We start from the raw sequence: 23,894 nt of genomic DNA, 5'->3' as shown, positions 1-23,894 counted from the left end.
GAAATCCATAGGCTAAATAAACAAGTCGTGAACACTGAGCAGATTTCCGTAAGTTTGTTTTTTTCTGTCGTCAACTTATTTAGATATCACATGAAATTTAATAAAAGATATTTGCCATTTTGGTTAAGTTCCAAGGATTTGTATAGTAAAGTCTTAAGTACAAAATGAAGTAGTTATACACATTTTTGTAATACTGATTTTGGGGCCAGTAATATTAAATTTAAACAGTATATTTAAAGAAATACAAATATTCGTCATGGCATGGAGTTAAAATATATCCCACAAAAATATTAAAATTTTGTCTTTTTGAATATTCTAATTATATTGCTGTGTCTTGAGTTTGAAGTCATTAAAGCGTTGACGTTTGTCTAGATTTTGAGGACGTATTTTCTTCAATAAATATCTTAAAATTACTGACTTGACTCGTTTGACACTTTTTTCATGCATTATATGTGTCTTGTCACTTGTGTCGATTTATGTGTTTGAATTTTAACCCGATAGGGTTTTCACACTTTGCAATATTAAAAGTTGAATATAACATTGTGTGTTCCACCATACATTATTGGAGAAAAGACGGTAATCACTTTAAAACACACGAAAGATCTAGGATAAAGCGTTTATTTGACTGGGAAAGTCAGTTTCCGGTTTATTCGTTGGAAGAATGCGAAACATTTAGCAAATCAATTTATGTTTACTGGGAATTAAGTCTCCATCAAAGAAGTTTTCAAAACTTGTCATTGATATTCTTTCAAATTAACGAAAAGGAAATGATAGAATTAATTTGAATAGTTCGACAAACATCACTCTGACAGCACCAAATCTAACATTGAAAACAGCCCGAGCCTCGCAGTTATTTTAATAATTTTTTTTATAAACCAATACATAAACTACGTAAAATGTTTTGACATGTGAACCGATAGAAATTTCAGTGACTGATCATCATTTCATTGATAATATATTTTCCATGTGAGAAATAAAACAATTGTGGTACATGAATAACAGTATTTATAGGTCATTATAACTTATAACTGTTATAAGATGGACGATAGCAAAAGATTTGCATCTGTTGAAGATGAAAGAGACTATTGGAGGAAAACTGCGGAAAAATTTAAACAAGAGTAAGAATAAAATTATATTAGCATGAATGTAGATCTATGATCCATTAGTGCTATTTGATACTAACTGACTAATGAGCACAGGGTTCTCTCTGAAACCGGAGAGCATGCATTTCATTACAAAATTGTTTGTCTCCATCAGGACCTCTGTGTAACTGTTCCTTACTTCCTTATCCCAACTGCTTACATTTATAGCTGACTAAGTATCTACCACATGCTTTAACATGTTTAAGGGAAGCAATCCCCTCACATCTCTATGGTGAGTCCATGAATCCTAAACTCATCAAAATCAGTCTGGACCTCTTTTTCAAAACTTTCAAGTACGAAGATGCATGAAAATTGCCAAATGTTTTTTCACCATGATGAACTGAGAATATATACATCACCATTCAGGGGTGTTGAAATGCTATGCAAGACTCTTACATTTAAACACCCGGACAAGTAATTATTTCTGTCTGGGTTCAAATCCAACCAAAATTATAGGGGTAATACTACATTGGCTTTGTCCATTGACTCGCAATCGTCGATTAGGTTTTATCCGTCATTCACTGGAGGTGTCATTTCTTTTGATTTTGAATCAAGATTTAGATTGATAAATACTTAAATAAAACACCGGGCAAGCAATAAAGTCGAGTAGAAAACATGAAACGCCAACAGAGAAGAACAAGGAGTATATAAAAAGATCGGAAGCGAGAATTTCAGACATTGTGGATATCATTGGCCCTTAAAGGAGCACTAGCTACGAGATATATGAAAAACCTTATATATTATTTTTTTTGGCTCAATCAGTATTGAAATACAAATAGTGAAATAATAATTCCTTTTTAGTAGCCAATAAGGTTCAATTTTGTCAAAATAAGTAAAAAAAACCATTGATTATGACTTATTCACTTGCAAGTGAATAACTCTACCTTGTTGAATCTGTATTCATGTGAACTTCAATTTAACCCCTTAGCTTGGGATGGATATATATATATATAACACGTGAATTGTATGTGTAAAGTTATTTAAAGGAAGCTAATGTCAACATTGAAAGTGAAACAAAGTTAAATCATTGGATTGACTGATTTGATCCACAAATAAACATTCTAATACATGTAAAAACGATGATACACATTTATTTTTTATCTGCAATATGAAATTAAATAGACTTCTATTTATATCTATAGTTATGTTTGCATCACTTATATGGTCATGATGACTATAGAGGTCAACTCAATAAATAATTAGATGGCGTCTAGACTCGAATACACACGAAACGAAGCTACATATTTTCAGGCCTGTGCCTTTATTGTTTAATTTAGACTTTTAATAGTTTGGATAAATGTTTTACATTGTTATAAATCAAATATGAGAATTTGATTAGAATTGTGAACATGAATTTGACAGCTACAGTGCCCCTTTAATAGAAGAAAATTCAGAAAATAAATAAATTTTTTGTCTTTTTTATAGATCAAAAGTCAACCTTATTTGTTGTCTAAGTGGTTAATAGAGGGGACATTTTGATTAACCACCAACTATCAAGAAAAAAAAACAAGTGTGTCAGTTGAAAGAAGCTAAAAAGGAATGATAGTTAATCTATAATTAAGTGTCCATTTCTTGACTCGCTGTCCTACATTTAGTATATGTACCTACTGGCTACAATTTTTATTCAAAAACTGCTGTAAAATTGTCCTTTAGGCCACACCAATTTAACTTCTTGTTCGACGGACCCGCCTGCACACATTTTTTTCAAAATGTACAAAAATTGTTTGTTGATGTGGTTCATAAATGTTTCACGTTTCTCTTTTTTTTTTATATATAGATTAAACAGTTGGTTTTCCCATTTGAATGGTTTTACACTATATATGTAGTTATTTTTTGGAAACCTTTAATTTATAGCTTGCTGTTTGGTGTGCGCCAAAGCTCTGTGTTGATGACGTACTTTGACCTTAATTGGTTTACTTTTACAAATTATAACATTGGCATGTCGGATGGAGAGTTGTCTCTTATATCTATATGTCATGTATGTTTTTTACATGTAGAATTTGTATCTTTTGCAAATTGAAAATGCTCAGATTAATTGCACATCTTTCTTACATTGGTTGTAGTTCCAACATGACATTTAAATACATATAACAGAGAAGTTCAGATTAATGAAATGGGACAACTGGCAATTGTATTGTACCGGTACATAAAAAAATGTATAATACAGTGGACTGATTTTTCACTCAGATGACCCCTGGCTAGGTTCTGACTTAATCTTTTGTTTTCTTACAATGAAATTATTATCAAAATACAAATCATGTACACAAAAAAATCTGTTTTTACATATAAAACATTTTATCATTTAAGATATACATTTGTACATGTACTTATATTGGTTGAGAGAAGATAACATTTTAATTTTTGGTGTTGTATCAAAATGACTTTTTGAGTACATGAAAATTCTAATGAACAAACTCTCACATGCATGATACATGTACCTACCAAAGAACACTAATTGTGTTACTTGTGACATGTATTTACAAGTTTTGTAAATTAATTGAACACACATTCATGCTGAAGATTTATCATTTAGACAAGTGCAACAAAGCCTTTAAGCACATTTATGATATTGAGTCCCACACAGAAAAATGATTATAGGTGGAAGTGCACACATGCAATTTGATAATTTATGAAAAATTGAATAAATCAAAAATACTGCCAGGGCTGGATGTTAAACATGTTAAATGCATTAATAAACAAATATTTGAAAATTGTTTTAAATATATATTAAGGAAGATAAGGTCAGTTCCATTTGCAGATGCCAGAAAAAAGAAAAGATCCTCAAATGAATAAATTGTTACTGAAATATACATGTTATGTGTACATGTTATGCTGCCCATCAAGGGCCTTGATTGGAATAATAAATATATATATACATGTATAGACATACATGTACAATATAACTCAAATGAGTTACAATTTCATTGTACATACATGTACATGTAATATGTGTTCTTGTATTCAGATATTTTTCAGATATTAATATTAAAAATAGCACAAATTTATTTAAATGCAGTTACTCTTAATGAAAGTATCAAATTAGTATTTTCAGATACATGTATGTAAATGTCTATTTTAAAGATTATTTTTTTTTCACATTTTTTGCACACCTTCTTTCTGTATGAAATTCTCATGATAGTTTTAACTAAGAATCAGAACACCCTAGGCTTGATTTTGGTATTAACCTGTGAGCAGGGTACATGTTTACCTTTTGCATTCAGGTTACATTTACAAAATGTATCATGTTCACAGGTCAAGAAAAAAATTAGACAAAAGAAAAATTGCACAATATTGACTTCTTGTACATTTTTAGCTAGATGTACAAAATGTACAATGTAACTATGACCCTTTCAATGAACATTCATCAAATCAAAGTATATATAATATCATGTGTAAACAAGTATTTTTATAAGAAACCTTGATAACATAAATATTTAAAGAAGAATATCTACATATTCAGTAAGCATTCTTGTCAAATATCTTACAATCAGACTAAACAAATAAATACATGTGCAGCTAACAGCACTTTTTGTATATAGATATAAAATATTAAAATATTAAATGAAATATTTAAAATTGGATTACTTTATAAGTCAAGGATTTAAATGCCTCATATTTTGTTTCATATTTGATCAGATATTAAATACAATGAACCAGAACTTCATTGATTGGTATGTCACAAAAGAAAAAAAGGAAACAATTCATACATGTCATAGTTTGTTTTTCAATGTCTCAAAAGAAAAGGTTATTCTATTGTTTTTGTAAATATTTTTCCTCAAGTGAAATCTACTTCAGATCAAAGTAATAAAAGTTCCCCGTCTCTGTACATGTCTTTGTTGGAATACAATATACTAAGGTTTCATTGACTATGTACTAAGGTTTCATTGACTATGTGTACATTTTATAAATTAAATACTTTTCACTTGTACACTTTAAAAATGTCACTCAGTGGGCAAATTTTGTAGATTTGTCAACCCCACACAAATACAATTTATGATGTGAATCTGTTTTTGTTTTTTTTTTTGCTGAATTTTGAAATTATCAAGTCCAGGTCTTTGAAATAGGCAAGGCAGCATGATGAATTGACCGCTAACTATGAATGAGTAGAATTAAAATCATCATCAGACTCAAGATATGCTACCAATGTAGTACACGTACAGTATATTTGCATCACAGGTTAAATATTTAGCTAATAACACCCTTCATATTAAGTTATTTTTGTTCAGTGAGTAATAGCAATGAAGTCAGTTTATTTTTGTTTAAAAACAGATTGTAAAAAGAATAAGGCAGATCTTTGATACTGGCTGTAAATATTTTCTAGTCTTTAATTTAGAGTCTGATAAATTGTATAAGTGCTTGTAATTGAGAAGTTTTCCATCCAGAAGTATTTTGGTTACATGGTATGAATTTCTGTCTCTGTACCATTAAACTATTTTTAAAGTTCAACTTAAATCCCCCACCTGTAATATACCTAGATTAGTGGTGTATATGTAAATCAACCCCTATTGATATAATAAAAACTACCAACCCAACATGCATCGCTTAAGTTTTTTTTTCGTCATATTTCATTATATTATGACACAAAAAATTACATGCATCCTGGACTCATCAAAATCTTTTGGGACTCACCATTTCTAAAAGTGATGAGTCCCAGGACTCACCATGAAAACTTCCTAGTGAGAACCCTGAGAACCCTGCCTTTAATTTATTATAATTGTGTAATACAAACCAAGTTGTTTCATACCCAATATTTTCCTTTAAAAATGCTAATATTAACTTAAAGTATTCGTTAACAGTGGCGGATCCAGAACTTTTCCTAAGAGGGGGCCCGCTTCAGTCATGCTTCAATGATTCCCTATATAATCAACCAAATTTTTCCCACAAAAGGGGGGCCCGGGCCCCCCAGGCCCCCCCCCCCCCAGGATCTGCCTATGGTTAATAAAAGTATTGAAACTTAAAAAAAATTAGTTAGATACAATGTATATGATGTGGCTACTGGTTATTTGTAATTTTGTGTTACATAACTATTAGAACTTTTAACTGGGTGTAAGATACCGATACATTTATTATGAATCATAATGTCAACAATGATTTGCAAACTTTTTACTTAATTAATTTACAGATGTCTGTCTTTGTTTGCTTAATGTTCAGCCACAAATATGTTTTACATATTCAGGATAAGATTAGATAAACAATTATCTTACAGGAAATATCTCCTAGATACATTAACCTTAAGGAAGAAAGTAAATTTTGACTTGGAAAGAGGTTGCAATTGTATGTTGGATAGGGGCTGAAATTTTGATTATAAACAGCCACTTGCAAAGTAAACCCATCAGATAAGTTGCACAGGTACATTGACCTTGAGGAAGAAAGTGAATTTTGACTTGAAACAAAGGGGTACTTTTGTATGTTGGATAGGGACTGAAATTTTGCTCAACTAAAGGCAAATTGTAAACCCCTCAGATATATACATGTATAAGGGTAATTTAATGTACATTAGCAGGCACTCTATCTAAAGAAGACATCAAATTGAGTGTCCTTTTTTGACTAGATGTCTCCCTCTAACCATGGAAGTAATATTGAACCTTTTAATAAATATTGAACCTTTTAAATATTACTTCCATGCTCTAACTAAATGTTGCTGTGTATTTTTGTAAGTTGTAAATGGTTGTTTTTGAAATGTATACCCATAACTGGCTTAACATGTAATATTGTGAACAGGAACTAACAGAATCATAAGATGGGGTTGACATTAATAATATAACACAAGTAATTAAGATCTATTGATTTTTAATGTCAAAATTTAGGTTTAGATTATGCAGTTTGTACATGTAATTATAGTAATATATAAGTTGTAATACATATTGAGATTTGATTAAAACAAAATAAAAAAGACAAACATGCTTTGCTTTCTCTGAAAATTAGGAAAATAAAAGATTTATTTCAACTTAACAAGATTTGAATTTGGGATTTTTTTGACAATAAACATCAATTAATTATTGTGTTATAATTTTAGTTTGGAAGAAACAAAAGAAGAATTAGAAGAATTTCAGATCAGTAGCAGGGAGCTAGAACTAGAGTTAGAAGCACAATTGGAACAGCTAGAAACCAAAAACAAAGACAATGAAAGTCAAAAAAATAAATTTATGACAGAGAATGAAGCTTTACGAGTAAGTATCATACAGAAGGGTTATTCTATTACATATAAAAATTAAGAAGATGTGGTATGATTACCAACAAGACAACACAGCTCTCTCACTAGCAAAAACGCTAACTGTAAATTATAAGGGCATACACAACTGGTACAGGGACTCATCCTGATGCATTTGCACCGCAACAAACCCTGCAGAAAAATCCCAATTTGAAAAAAATGGCTTAAAATTATTCCCAAAAAGACAACTTTTTTCCAAGCAGTGCAGTCTCAGTCATTTGTCAGTAGTAATTGTGCTTAAATACAAGCTGAAAAACACTCTTTCATGCTTAAAATTACTATATGGGCAGATTTGAGGGTCTATTTATGTATATTCACTGACAATAAGGTTTCTTATTTCAAATAAGGGTTTACCTCTTGAAAGGGGGTCTGCAAATTGAAGTTTCAGTCAAATTCATGGTTTATTAATTATAGATTTCCTAATTTGATAAAATTATGACGCATATTTTTCCCAATAAAAAAGGGCAGAAGGTAGTTTTGAAAAAATGCCAACAATATCACTGTGTATATATATATATATACCTTAGATAGCGGTACGATAGAAAAATATAATTGTGTGTATTATCTTCTTCTTTTTCTAAGCAATTTATATTAAGTATTTGCCATTCCTTTATTTTCAAAATTAAAAGTAACTAAATATGCTGTTGTAAGTTAGAAATTGTTACTATTAACAGAAACATGGGTCTGGCATAAATAATCAGTAGTTACATGTATCTAATGTAGTATGTCAATATGAACCATTATTTGTGTAAATTATTGCTATAAGTAAACATGTGTTATACATGTATATTCTATTTACTAGTTATACAACACACCCTTTATAGAAATGACAAGTACATGTTACATGTTTTTACATTATGTATGGATATTACATTAACAACATCGTGTGAACAACTTTTTTTAATAAACTTTTTTATGACAAAGTTTTTCAGAATTTTTTTTTAAGAGGACCTTCTACTGCTTATATAAAATATACCCATAGGAAGAGCATTTTTCACTGCATGCATGAGTTCAAAGCATATATGATTTTATTGAGGGGACATAAATATAAACGTAAAACGCTATATATATATAAATAGAAATATTAGTCATCCTCATGAACAGGTCAGCCCTTGAAACAGATGCTGATTAATCAATATCTAAATAATTTACAATTCAAATTATATATTTTATGGAAAGTTTATTGATTTTTATGAGGTGCTTTTGTATAAAAAATAAATTAAAGATGTTTTGTAATTGAAAATCAATACAATTTATTGCTTAATTAACGTAATTGACCACAGAGAATAATCAGAATACAATTGATTGTGACCATCACAGAAAAACAGAAAAAGCCACATGGAAAGATGAGAAAAAGCAAGTTTCAGCTTTTTATATCCCTGCTTATCAAGATTAGGAGTATAAAAGCTGTTGCTACTGTAATATACTTTTATTCCTTTGTAATTTCTTTAATGTATAAAAGTTCAGGCCTCCCTAGTCACACACAAAACACATGCAAAAGTTTTTTTTGTTGACCTTTTACTGAAAGTTTAATTCAAGGTTGGACCAATGAAATAAGTATTATTGAAGGTAAATAGAAATGAAACACTTGAAGTTTACACCAAAAACTGTGCCTGATTAAACTATTAGATTTCCATATTGCATTATGTATTCATTATGTATTAATGTATATTTATGCAGTAGTATGATAACAGTTGTGGATCCAATGGTGGTGGTGGGGGGGGGGGGGGGGGGGGTGGAGTGATGTGGCATAGTGTAAAAGGCATAAGCCCCTTGGTATTCAATACACAATTATTATATCATTTTATGGAAATTTGCTCCTTTTAAAAAATCCTGATTTCTTGTAGAAAAAGTTCTGACTATAGTTCTAGAAAGCAGACTGCTATTATAGGAAGGCCTATAAGTATTGTCTGAAGTATTGTCTGACAATACTTGTAGGCCTTCCTATAATAGCGGTCTGAATTTGTCCCCTTTCATTTATAAAACTGCACTGCTTTTTGATTTTTCCATAAAATATATAATCCGTCTGTCCTTCCTTGTTGTTAGCTCTCTCACATGTACAATTCTTACCAGATTTTAGCAATTGTCTTGGGACAAGTTTGATACGTAATCAGTACTATTTTGAAATAATTGTCCCCCTTGGAAACATTAATTATATGGAAAATTGCATCATTAGCAACACATGGGAGTTTGGATCTCTGTTCTTTTATTTAGAATGTGTGTGATTTAGAACTGAACATATTGTATAGACCTGTCTTTTGTTAAGGACTGCTATTGAACTAAAGTTGTCTTATGGTTGTTTTGTTTCAATTGGTTGCTCTCTCTCATAAGCATTTACTAGTTGAGATATATATTTTGTTTTGAGGCGATGTAAAGCAAAGATCAATCAATCCTTGGCATTACCCCCACCCCTTCATATTAACAGTATATAAACTAAAGATGTGGCAGGGAGATAAAGAAACAACTTGATGAAATGTCTTGTATGTAAATTTTCAGGAGAAATTAGGGCATCAACAGTCTGGGAGTCATAAAAGAATTACAGAACTGGAAGACGAATTAGCTGAAACAACAGCTTTCAAAGATGAACTACAAAAATATATACGAGAATTAGAACAGACAAATGATGACTTAGAAAGAGCCAAAAGGTTTGTTTTTCTGAATGATCTTTCTTGCTCTTTTAAATTTTTTATTTTTAAATTATTATTTGGTTATTTGATTTTTCAATATAAAGAGGAAAACAAGCTTCAGTGACAATTAATTCCAATTAACAAAGCTATAATTTTACAAAAAAGAATAAAAACCAACATGGATGTGATTTAAAGTCTTTGTGCTAACCATTCTTTATTTTGTCTGAAAATTTACTTTTGCAACCTTGTTTTTGCTTTCATGCATCACAATTTCCTAAATATGAAAAGTTACTATAAAGTTTATGAGTTTTGCCTTGCCAATTGCAAACCATAAAAAAAGTGACCAACCTGATATTACAGCTTTATAGACAATTTATCTGTAATATTATGTATGATTTTTTCCAGGGCTACAGTTGTATCGTTAGAAGATTTCGAAGGGAGACTTAACCAGGTTTGTTACCATATAAATATGTGATAAATTGATTAGTAATATATTTTGTATTTGAACATATTTTGGTAGATTAGAATTTGATATTCGATGAAGGGATTCTGAACTGGAACATATATGTCACATCTTCATGACTTCATATGATAATAAAGAAAAAATACCAAATTAGTTCATCAGTATATTAATATATGTAAAAACAATCTTGTATGTAAATTTTCATGAACATGTATGTTAATAGTCTTTTAATGGTAGAAATTCACAAAGGACTAAAAAGTAGAAAAAACCCATAATATTTTCATTGGTAATTTAGAAACAAGTAGTACTTCAGAGCTTAAGGTTGTTTATTATTCCCCACGCAACGAAGTTGCGGAGGGTATAATGTTTTTGACCCGTCCGTCCGTCCGTCAGTCCGTCAGTCCGTCAGTCCGTCAGTCCTGTTTCTTGTCATCGCAACTCCTCTCAAACCACACAACAGAATTTCACGAAACCTTTTCAGATAATAAGGACATACTATGTAGTTGTGCATATCGACGGGAAATTGCGATTCAATTTTTTTTCTAGGAGTTACGCCCCTTTGAACTTATTTACTTTAATGTACTACTGCAACAGTTTGTCATCGCAACTCCTCTCAAACCACACAACAGAATTTCACAAAACCTTTTCAGATAATAAGGACATACTATGTAGTTGTGCATATCGACGGGAAATTGCGATTCAATTTTTTTTCTAGGAGTTACGCCCCTTTGAACTTATTTACTTTAATGTACTACTGCAGCAGTTTGTCATCGCAACTCCTCTCAAACCACACAACAGAATTTCATGAAACCTTTTCAGATAATAAGGACATACTATGTAGTTGTGCATATCGACGGGAAATTGCGATTCAATTTTTTTTCTAGGAGTTACACCCCTTTGAACTTATTTACTTTAATGTACTACCGCAACAGTTTGTCATCGCAACTCCTCTCAAACCACACAACAGAATTTCACGAAACCTTTTCAGATAATAAGGACATACTATGTAGTTGTGCATATCGACGGGAAATTGCGATTCAATTTTTTTTCTAGGAGTTACGCCCCTTTGAACTTATTTACTTTAATGTACTACTGCAACAGTTTGTCATCGCAACTCCTCTCAAACCACACAACAGAATTTCATGAAACTTTGTAGATAATAAGGACATACTATGTAGATGTGCATATCAACAGGAAATTACGGTTCAATTTTTTTTCTAGGAGTTATGCCCCTTTGAACTTATTTGCTTCAATGTACCTCTGCAACAGTTTGTCATCTCAACTCCTCTGAAAACACACAACAGAATTTCATGAAATTTTGTAGATAATAAGGACATACTATGTATATTGACAGGAAATTATTATTCAATATTTTTTCTTATACAATTTTTTTTCCTTATAATTATTTAATTTCTCCAATGACAATGTGGGGACGTGGGGTATGTGAGCGTGCTCACTAAGGTTCTTTAATTTTTAAGTATTATAAGATTATCTTTTAGCTATTGATTGAAACTTACATTGTAATCTTTTGGACTCTCATTTAGGTGGAATGTTTAACGTCCTGCTCAAATCCTGGTAATATTTTGTAGTAATGTTCATATCTTATTGAGGGCCTCAGTGGCTGAGGGGTTTATATACTCAATTTACTGTAACCCTAATCTATCAACACTGATATTGGGAGTTTGAACCCCACACATGAAAGGTGACCGACTCCAATCTCAATTAACTAGGCTTCACAGTTTTCTTGCCAAAGATCATGATTCTCTCAAGTCAATCCAGTATCCACCACTTATAAAAACTTACCCACAATATGCTTTGTAGCCAATATTGATAACAATGGTGTTAAACACCATCAATAGATTAATCATATATTATTGTGTCTCATGCCTCACATATTTTAAAATAAATCTTCATACTTAACTTCAGGTTTTATTTATACCGACAGTGTTTTGTTTTATAAGACATGTTAAAATAATATAATTTATAGGCCCTAGAAGTCAATGTTTTCCTACAAAGTGAAGTAGAAGAAAAAGAATGTCTAGCAGAAACTGTACAAAGATTAAAAGATGAAACTAGAGGTAACTTAAACATGTTAAATAAAGCTTTATTCTTCTGGGGAATATTTTGATTAAAACTTTAAAATTTAAAAACCTTGACTTTGTATTGTTACAAGTTGAATCAAAGAAATTGTCCCCTTTATCTCTTGGAAAATATATGATTCTGTAAGCCAAGTTCATCATACAACAAAAAATGAAACCACGATAAAATGTACATTCTCCTTATGATGATAAAAAAATTGATTGATTTTGACAAAATCCATTAAACTCTTTCCAAATATAATGGTTTTAATATTTATTGGGGACCTCTGAAGAATCACAATAAATTGTTCTATTAATTTGACAGTAACAGCTTGACACCTGATGGTAAAGTGCATTCCTACCCTCATGAAAAGGGAATTGATAACCCAGCAAAGATTCATATGTTTCATCTAAAGCCTAAATCATGAACAAAACCTAATGCATAACTATGCCATATACAGTATATGGAATACCTTCTTTTCTTTAATGAGAACCACTTGTTGCTGTGACACACTTAGCAATTTACAAAGAAAAAAAAGTCTGAAGTCTATATTATTTTTAAATCGACAGCTTCTGATAGCACTATGATTAACCTTATAAATTTCACAGATTTTATACCTTAATTTTAAAACTTTTTCGCAGATTTGAAGCAAGAACTTGGTGTAAAGAAAGCATTTGGTGGAGAGGTTGTGAAGAATGAATCTGAAGATGGCACAGTAACCACACCAACAGGATCTATAGACTCGAATAAATTAGTAGATAGTGGCATAATAACTTCTCAGTCTTTTAAAACACCTCCAATGAAAGGTAAATTATCTCCCTTGCAACTTTAAAAATGGAAAAGTACAAAAGTTTTAAAAGAAATTATTTTTTAGTAATTGTAAACAAACTGATATTCAAGAGCTACTTTCATGACTCTCATGGAGTAGAAAAATAACCCAAAATTGAATTTCAGTAAATTTATTTTACTTTGGTCTTAGCTTTTGTAAATATGTCAGGAAAATGAGAGAGCCACAAAAATTGAAAGCTAACAGTGTATTAAACTAAAAGTGAGTTATGAAAACTGCATCTTGTGTGTTCAGTCTCAGACTTTGGGCTTCTTGTTCATCTGAAACTCTTAAGTGGAATTATCTCCCTTTGTGTAATGAGAGACTTGATATTCATGTAGGTAGGGAATAATGAATTTGCTTTCATATAAAAACTTCCAGTGAAAGCAAATTGTCTCCCTTGACATATGAAATTCACTCATTCTGTATGATGAATACATGGAAAGGTAATTTATCTCCCTTGTCACAATGTAAAAAAATTGAATTATAGCCATATGTCAATATATTTAGATAAAATATTCAACTTAAATATAGGAATAAAGAGACAATAGCACATTTTTTTTAAATGAAGGAGTCCCTTCAATCTGTATTTAACACAAAAGACATCAGAATAAATAATTTTCTTTTATTTGCAGGTCTTCCTCCAACAACCAATGGTAGTACACCACTGACACCATCAGCCAGAATCTCAGCATTAAATATAGTCGGGGATTTGTTACGCAAAGTTGGAGTAGGTTTTTACTTGTGTATAGAACTGCATTTGAAAAAGTCACCAAGAAAAAAGAAAATCAAATCAAATTCATATTAAGATTAGACCATAGATAAAAAAAAATTATCTGACAAATATATACTTCCCATATGCCAATACTTTTAATTTTTCAAGTTGTTTAATTAATTGCTTTCGTCACACTCTTGAAACTGCACAACAAAATAACTTCATATATTGTCAGCATTTCAGCAGTGATGAGTTGCTTTTCTATTCTGCCAGATACACACTTCCTGTTTTCTGAGACTTTGAATTATAAGTGAGAGTATACTCAGCAAGACAATGCATGTATTCTTGTGCAATTTTTGTAGCAATTTTAAACTGCAGTATCTATATGCAAGATAGCATGAACAAATGTATACCGGTACATCAATTTCAGATCCACAATGCTACATTTATCTCTCTTAGAATGTTGCTTCCAATTTTCATCTCATCAAATTATTGATCTTTATTTGATAATGCTGATATTCAGAAATTATGGCACCAAGCACAAAAACCAATAGAAAGTTGGAATGTTTTTAAAACCCAGTAATACATGCATGCAATTCAAATGTAATAAACCATTTTTTTCAAATTCTCAATATTTATGAAAATCATTAGCTGAGAATTTGATCTTTACATTTTCAGATGTTATAGAATAGTTGAGTTTTAATGTTTTGTAAGGAACATGATTATAAAAGAAATTACTTATATACTTGTCAGGCATTAGAGACAAAACTAGCTTCATGTAGAAATTTTGTAAAAGATCCGCCAAGAGAAAAGAAGTCAGCAGGTCCCAACTCAAATTCACCAAGGTTTGTAATTAACAAGCGTAATGTTTTATGAGATATTTTCAAGTCATATAATTTTTTGCTATTATCTTTTTATATCTCTATTTTTATTGTACAAAATAGGTATTTTTCAGTATTTTATTTGCAGAATATTTTACTTATGTTAAATTTCATGAGAATTTCATATTATAGGCGCCAAATATTCTTACGCCTCAGGAATCCTTTAATATCAGGACGATTTTAAAATCCTGTTTTACTTTGTGCCACAGGAAATATTTATTCTACACATAAAGCACAGCTCTTATATACATTGCTTGTACTTCAGCTAAAAAGGGCAGATATTGCTAAATATTTTTTACATGTTTCATTGCATGCATCATTTTAAATCATTGCTATTCATATTTAAATTAACTACACAATTGAATCTTATCTTATACTTGTATATGTCGTGTACATTTTATTATTTTGTACAGGTTATTACTTGTACAAAAATTTTGTATGAGTAATTACTTGTATGATGCCATCATACAAGTTATTACCTGTACAAATATAATTGTACCAGTAATTACTTGTACAATTTTTGTTGAGAAAAAGATAATAACTTGTACAACACAATATCTTTGACTTGTATGTGCTTCTTCTTTGATCTATTAGGTTTATCCCTTAATTCCAGTATATGTTATTACTTAGGCAACTTTTTATCATGATTTATTTTTGAAAATAAATGTAGAAGGGTTTTCTTTAATTTTGCTTTTTAAAACGACTTTGTCGCTTTGCACCAGTAGTCAGTATTTAAGTGGTAACAAACTGTTAAGCTTAATTTGCTCAATGTCTCATGCTAGGTAATGTTGTTACTCTGTGTTCGTCGTGAGTCTGAATTCTTTTAACATTTCATTGTGATTGATATAATTGCCAATGAGACAGAAAAGATGACACAGATATAAACAGCTATATGTCACCACACTGCCTTCAACAATGAGCAAAGCCCATACTAAATAGTCAGCTTTAAAAAGGCCCCAAAATAGTAAATGTAAAATAATTCAAACGAGAAAACTAACGGCCTTATTCATGTACAAAAATGAACGAAAAAAAATATACACATCGACAAGGGTTAAGCATGTTAGCAGGATCCCAACACTTCCCCTAACTTGGGACAGTGGTGTAACATTACAACATAAGAACGAACTATAAAAATCAGTTGAAAGAGGCTTAACTCATCAGATAGATACAATCAGAAACACTACACAGAGTGGTCGTGGCTGGGTACTTGTATATCTTGTATATCCCATACAACAACAACAAAAAAAAACCCACTAAGAACAGAATACACATTTCCAAAAAAGAAAAGAAAAACAAATACTTTTCAAAAAGATTCCAAATACATAAGCTCTATGATAAGAAAAAATCGTAAGGGTTCTAAGGAAACAAGTGTCTCGCCTACTGTTGCTGTTAATGGCAGGCTCAACAAAATTGAGTAAAAAAGTCAATAAAAATATTCCTCTTGATACTATTTTTTGATTGCAAGAAGCTTCTGTCCAAGTTTGGTAAAAATCCAGGATAGTTTAAGAAGGTTATTAGAATTTAAAAAAAGATTAACAACAGAGTGCATGTATTATTTCCTGGAAAAAAAATTAAGTCCATTTATAAGTAAAATACGGAAAAAATGTGGGTTTTTTTTTTAACAAATTTGATAAATAAATACGAGAAAATAGTAAAAGAAAAAAATAATACCCAACAATCAAGAAAACAATCCCAGACTTACTAACTCAAAGAAAGGTTTTTTTCAATGAAACATTTTGTTTAAAGCAAAAGTAGAAGCACATACAAGTCAAAGATATTGTGTTGTACAAGTTATTATCTTTTTCTCAACAACAATGTTACAAGTAATTACTGGTACAATTATATTTGTACAGGTAATAACTTGTATGATGGCATCATACAAGTAATTACTCATACAAAGTTTTTGTACAAGTAATAACCTGTACAAAATAATAAAATGTACACGACATATACATCAGTAGAACTCTTGTAACATCTTATTTAATCCATATAAATTCTTTTTTTTTTATTTGTTTTCCCTACAATTGGTGGAATTCAGAATGACAACCATTTGGATGTTGATTGAACTTCTTTAGTTCAACAAGAATTTAAAAACCTTTAAGTTATTATTCGGGAGGGGTGGAAGTTACTCTCTTTTCAACACTCAATACCAATACATATTTAATATGATATTTGAGAACTTTCTTTCTTTTGACTCAATTTTTTCTAAACTATCTATTTATTGATGATTTTTTTGTGGATTCAACAACCCTAACCTCTTTACAGTTTTTCACGGAAAGATAGAAAGTACAGCCCAACAATGTATTATCTTAAATATTAAATTCCCCTTCCAATTCTTTTTTGCTGAAGTTTTAAAAATTGTGTTTGGCTCTGCTTTTATTGATACAAAATGTCTGCATAGTGCATTAGTGCATACACTGCAGATTTATTTTGTACAACTGACCTAGATATTCTTGTTTTGGTTATATGCAAATTTAAATGGGTTTTTATAATGTCTATAAAAGTTACATTGTACTGAAAATTTTCCAGTGTTCAAGGATGTAGCAGCAGTTGATATTGAAGGTCATAAAATAGGTCATTGAAAAGGTATTTTTTATTCCAGGCATGATATAACTACAACATGTATTTTTGAGAGACACAGATTGCTACTCATTCATGTCAAAATAATCTTTTAGTGATTGTAGATCTGTTCTGCCCTTAACATGTGTTGCACATTTGTGCTGATCTTAATGAAATGCTGATAGAAACCATCACTATTTAACATTGTAAATAAGATTAGAAAATCATATTACAACTGATCAATATTTAATCATCATACTATGAAAGTATTTTTATTCACAATTACCAGAAATTGTTGAAAACATTAGGTTTAAGAATTTTTTATTTCATATTATTTTACTTTACACCTCAGAAACTAAGAAACTTAATTATTGAATAAAATTACTTTCATAGTATTTCTGTCTGCTTAATTGTCTAAAAATTGTAGTAGCACTGCTTTGTAATGTAGTAAATTTTAATAAACTTCATTGATGTCTGAATTAACTCTCAATTAGGTGAAAAGCTAAATAAAAATGAAGCATTTCATGTTTAGTTGAACAGTTAAGACATAACTAAAGTTTGAAATACAGAATGACCTGTTCAGGTAAACAAGTAGCTACAAGTGTAGCATAATACTATCACGTTTATGAAATCTAATCTAAGCCGTAGAAAACCTGTCATTTAAAATACATATCCATTTTCTGATTTATATTACCTATCTAAATCCCATATACTTTAGCTTGGTATCAATATTTTGTTTTAGAAATGCATGCAGAAGATCATTTTATACAAAAGATTTATTATTTATTGTCGTAGTTGATAGCTTTAACTTGACCTTCCATTAACTTTGTTTACCAATTTTTCGTTTCTTAAATTTTTAAACATTTGATAAATGATTCAGGTTAATATTGTAATACAGTTGTTACACCAAATGTTTTAGCTGCTTTATACTTCATTTAAAAGGACGAGTTCAAGCTATTAAAACTACACTATAGTTCATTTATACTTATAATTCAGACTTTGAAAAGGACATTTTTTTTCATTAATACTACAGTCTGTCAAAAAACAAAGGCAACACAAATTTTATGCCAAAACAGGTAATAAAGTAAATAGATTTGTGAACTATAAATGAACTTTACCCTTATTTATATATTTAGGTCAGATAATTATATGCATGGAGCTAGATCAAGGTGAATATCTCCACTTTTCCAATGCTTTCTGTTGTCTTACACCCTTGCCTAAATTATATTGCTTGAGTTGACAAAAATAGATATTTTTTTATTATTTCAAATAATTACAGACAGTTAGATATTTTTATATATATTATTTCAAGTTATAAGAATTATTAGTATATAGAGAAGGATTTTTTATGTAATTTTAATTTATTGAAGTTAGATCTTTAGTGAACAATTTTGCAGCATTTACATTCCATAGCTGCTTATCTAATAAATTACATATTATGCCATACCATGGTCTACATATACAGTTTTTGATTACATAATTAAATTTATAAAAAATCCTAAAGTTAGTATATTAAAAAAAAATATGAAATAAATCTGTAATTTTTATTTTCATCATAGTTCGTATCCAGGCTGTTGTTAAATGGAGCTCTCCTCATATCCTGCTCCATTCGAAAGTTTGGGTATAATTATTTCTCCCTTTCTGGTATAATTATTTCTCCCTTTCCAAATCAATCATGCACATCTTAACAAGAAATTTTGAAAAATTGGGAAAAAATAGGCAGGAATAATCATAAATCTATGAAGAAATTTTTTTGTTGAAAAGTTAAATATGTATAATACTTTTTTATGTTGAAAATTATATTTTTTTATTGTGGATTTTTATTTCATATTAATTTTTTCGTTGGTTTGCAACAATATGTTGAACAGGTTCCAGGTAGATTCTTTAGTAAATAACATCAACTAAAATATAATTGCTCAAAACAAAATTTACAGTCATCTAATGACCCCCTACGTAAGAGATATAACAAGGACAACCTCTGTTCATGTGTATACTTGTTGTCAATCCATGATGCCCTTTCAGAAACTATAGAGGTTTAATCCTAAATCTAATCTTTAGATTGTCATTATGTGTCCTTTGTTTTTTCATTGTCAGTATTTCAAACTTGAAAAGTTTATGCTAGGTTAAAGTCATAAGAAACCTCAAATTAAAAAAAAATGATGTATGTGTTTTTTATAACTCAATAGATAGTTTACATTATAAAACTTATATGATATACATATACTTTTTTCTAAAGAAAATTCTTTAATTTATTCATATCTAGAAGAAGTTTACTTTATTTTAATTGCTTCCTTCCAGGAAGCAATTCCCCCAACATATTTTCCGTATGCAAAGTGACCTCAGTGTGACCCATCTCATAAAAATCCGGTGATCGCAATACGCATGGATATCCTTAAAATAAACTATTATCTGAATTTACATGTTAAACAAGTGCTCAATTTCCATGCTTTTTTGTTGATTTTTTGTTGATTGTTGACAAACAGATGACAATCGTTAAACTTCAGCTTCAAAACATGAACTTTAATTACCTGCCATATTTTCACAACGACACTGACCGATTGAAAAAAAAAATGACGATTATACGAAATTTATGCGAAAAAAATGAAAAATTCTTGAACAGAAGACTAAGTTTATGATGTTTGTATGCATTGGTTCAAGAATTGGAAGAACATTATTTTTCACCGGTCACTTGTTTCTTATGACTTTAAAGCTAGTCAGCACAGTATATTTCCAATTTTGTATCCAATTTTCTTCAAACATCATTCTATACTTGGCTATGAGGAGAGCTTCAATCTGTTTAGAAAGATGAAAGGTTAAAGGCTCTGATATGACATCAATGATACAAGCTTGTTGTCTCAATAAACCTACTCTATCAAACATTGTCATATACCTGCTCAATTAGAGATCATGGATCATATTGGATTTTTCAAGTCACTGATTAATGTTACAGCTTGGCATTGCAACTAAAGCTTTCAAGCAATTCCTAGATTAAGACTTGCATCCATTCTTCATCAAGTGTCAGCCATTGCTTAGCCAGAGTTTCAATCACTTTTTGGTTTCGAGCTAATTTATAAAAGATAGAAAAGTCACCAAGTATGAAGATTTTTTTTTTTACTTTGTGGAATTGTTAGAGGATACCCTACATTTAAATGGTTGGAGACAATTTCAAAAGTGGTTTTCCCTGTAAGTAATGAAGTGACAATTTTGAAAACACATTTTTCGGGAACATTTCTCAGTATTTTAAACAATCAAGGATCTCTGTAAAAAATGAATAACATGCTTGTAGGTTAAACAATTTCATTTTTACTTCATTATATTATATTGATGATCTACTTGGACCTTATTCAAGACATTGTTCAATCAAATATTATAAGTGTGCAGTAAAATGTTCTTTTTCTCATGCTTTTATGGGATCTTGTAAAACTTTCACAAGTCACAAAAAATTTTTGTTTTTGTTTTTGAAAAAAAATAATTCTAAGTTATGCCAGTTAAAGTTGATTATTTCTATAAGGCATAATATAAATTGGATTTTAAAGATGTAAGAAAAGCATAAATTTTGAACAACAAATGAATATCAGAATTATTTGATAACTTGTAAATAAAGTGCAATTTTTCCATGGATATTTTCCTGTTAAACCAATATTGAGCCTTACACCCTATAGTAGCTGGCTAGTATCATGCAACAGATCCTTGTAGTAGTTGAACAGTAGTTCTGCTAAAATGCACTGAAAATTGCTTTATTATCATCTCCTTCATGTGAGTTATGATTGATTGGACATGTTTTCAATCAGTTTTCTTGTATATTGAAGAGGTAAAAGTCTTAAATCTATGCCCTTTTAAAAAAAAGTTACAATACACAAAGAATTCATATATATTCCTGTTCAGGTGTGTACCATTTTTCATGAAATTAGGAAAAACAGTATTTTCATGGATATTTGATTTCTGTGTTTTGCAAAAACTTGTATATAAAAAAAAAAAATTGGTACACCACAAAAAATTAATGAATCCATTGTAATTCATATATTTTTATCAGTATTTTTGCTATCATTTACATGCCAGTTATTGTAAACTATGACCCATTTTGAAAAGGGTAAATCTTGATCTACATGGAAAGGTTTATTTTAAGTAATATTTTAAATAAGGAAAAATTAAGAAAAAATATTTAGATGAATTGTATGATTGTATTCACCATATCCATTGATTTTTATACTTCATAACCATACTTGTATTTATTTACATAATTAGTTGATTTTATAGTTTTTACTTTTCCATGCCAACACATGCACTGTCACCATCAGTAGCCTTTTATAGATATATTCTGTACTCAATACATGTATTATAAAGTCATCAATATATTAAATAGAGTGTATTTTTTTGGTTGGTTTGAACATTATTTGATTACTCAAACAAAAAATCATTACATATTTTTTACTTTTCTTTTTCTTTTATTTTACAGCAGAGCTAAAAGAATAAGCAGAGGAGGCTCTGTACCACCACAACAAGGAGCCAAGATACCTGTATGATGACATAGCTGTATAATGACATTCACACATCAGATTTTAGGTTTTATTTTATTCTGTGTATGATTTGGACTTGTGTTGAATGTATTTTCAGTTACAGTAACTGTTAAGTGTTTTAAAACTCATTACATGTTACATTTTAAAAGAGTACACACAAAAATTGAAACCTGTACATAATTTTGAAGTTAACACTAAAACCATGAATTTCATTCCTGATCTCTGCTTCCCGGTTAATGAATGATATCAAGATAAATGTCTTCTTGCCAGAGTTTAATTTTTTTTAGCTTTAAAGTTAAATACCTTGAACATATTTTCAATTTTGTTATAAAACTTGAATGTATAAAAGTTTTTTACTAACTAAATATTGCTTCAGTGAAAAAATTTGATCTAAATTGTGAAATATGCAGTATATTGCTGATACAGGATAGTGCTAATTTTATTTTATTCTTCTTGTTGGGCCATCTTTAAGTCAGCCTTATATGAATTAGCAGGGACCTTATGGCATTGTTTACTAACTTTTTGTCTCACTCAAACAAGTTGGGGAGGCAATGCTAATGTATTCTGTTAGAAGTATTGTCAACAATGCTAGTGTTTATGATTTGGTCAGCTTAAGAAAAGTGGTAGGTCAAAGATATTTGGTAATGGTAGTAGGATTGCACATCTCATATCAATTAAGATTAATAGGTCCTGCCATCTAATGATGGTCCTTTGGCTTTGAAACTTTTGCATAGTTAACTTGGTAATTTTTTTGTTTACCTAGGTCAATTTAAACAGTGCCACTTATAAGAAGTCAATAATATTTGGTATACAGTTGTGAAGAGCATTTCTTTCTCATTTCCACAGAGATTAAATAGTGTTGCACCTCCAATCATTGTTCATTGACCCTGAATGTTTAGCATAATTCACATATTAAGGTACTGCCATTTTGATATCAACATTTGCATTATACATTGTATTATCAAAATAACATGCAGGAGAGATATATCTATGTGTCAACAGTTTTAGTTATCAGAATGATTTCTTGGAGTTTATCAAATCTTTCAAATGGGAGAAAGAAATTGAAACTTTTTTATCTAGCTTATGATGATGCAACAATATATGTCTGTTGGATAAGTTAAAGATGTTTATATTGAAGAGATATTTTGTTAATACCTTATTTTCCATATTTCTTGTACCTTTATTTAAAATTTGTTGGTTTTTAAAAAGAAGAATCCCTCATATTTATATCAGGAAATGAAAAAAATATAATTTAAATTGGGTATAATAAATATACTAAAACTTCCAAAAATCATTATACACATGTAATGGCAAAAATTTCTTAATAACCTTCATGAAACAGCTGATGTTTTTCTCCTTGTCTTTGGCAATATAATTCCAACAATGATTGTGAGGTAAACAATGTATAATAATTTTACCCACAAATTTAAGATAGTGATAAGTTTTCTGTTAATAACTGCTGACTGTTAGAATTAGTTTAGTATATAGAATAAAACCATAATTGTGTTTTTTTTGTTATTTTTGTTACACAATGGAGACAGTTGCAATATTATAAGAAAACTCTGCCTCATGTTAATTGTTATACTCAGTTATGTTTGTTTATATTTGTATCATTAGTTTGTTATATGGTAGAATTATAGTGATGTTACTAGAAAGAACCAAGAACTGTCGTTTCATATCAGTTTTCATGGTCTGATTATAATTTGTAGTCTCAATAATGTTTAAGATGGTACCTAACACCTTGACTAAAATTAATTTAACTGGTTTAATTTTCAAAGAATTTTGACAAAATATTCACTTGGACCCTTTGACAAAAATATAAAAATTAAAAAAAACTTGAATCACACACTTATTGGATATAGACAAATGCTAAA

At 29.8% G+C, this 23,894-nt stretch overlaps 1 protein-coding gene across 3 annotated transcripts; it reads left to right on the top strand.

The window, feature by feature from the left end:
- Positions 1 to 633: 633 nt before the first annotated feature.
- Positions 634 to 23,084, top strand: LOC143045343 (nuclear distribution protein nudE homolog 1-like). Of its 3 annotated transcripts, none has more exons than XM_076217789.1 (10): positions 634 to 1,118; positions 7,159 to 7,312; positions 9,850 to 9,998; positions 10,386 to 10,431; positions 12,431 to 12,521; positions 13,164 to 13,328; positions 13,984 to 14,078; positions 14,817 to 14,908; positions 18,640 to 18,672; positions 21,960 to 23,084. In XM_076217789.1, exons 1-10 carry the CDS (start codon positions 1,039 to 1,041, stop codon positions 22,024 to 22,026), a joined length of 972 nt encoding a protein of 323 aa, XP_076073904.1. In that variant the 5' UTR covers positions 634 to 1,038; the 3' UTR covers positions 22,027 to 23,084. The 3 variants fall into 3 exon arrangements, with proteins under 3 accessions (XP_076073904.1, XP_076073906.1, XP_076073905.1); XM_076217791.1 differs by lacking the exon at positions 18,640 to 18,672 and adding an exon at positions 17,474 to 17,530; XM_076217790.1 differs by lacking the exon at positions 18,640 to 18,672.
- Positions 23,085 to 23,894: the final 810 nt, after the last annotated feature.

Source organism: Mytilus galloprovincialis, chromosome 9 (genome assembly GCF_965363235.1).
Source record: "Mytilus galloprovincialis chromosome 9, xbMytGall1.hap1.1, whole genome shotgun sequence".
NCBI lineage: Eukaryota > Metazoa > Mollusca > Bivalvia > Mytilida > Mytilidae > Mytilus > Mytilus galloprovincialis.
The sequence above is the reverse complement of the archived record's forward strand: the minus strand, read 5'-3'. Positions and strand labels throughout refer to the sequence as shown.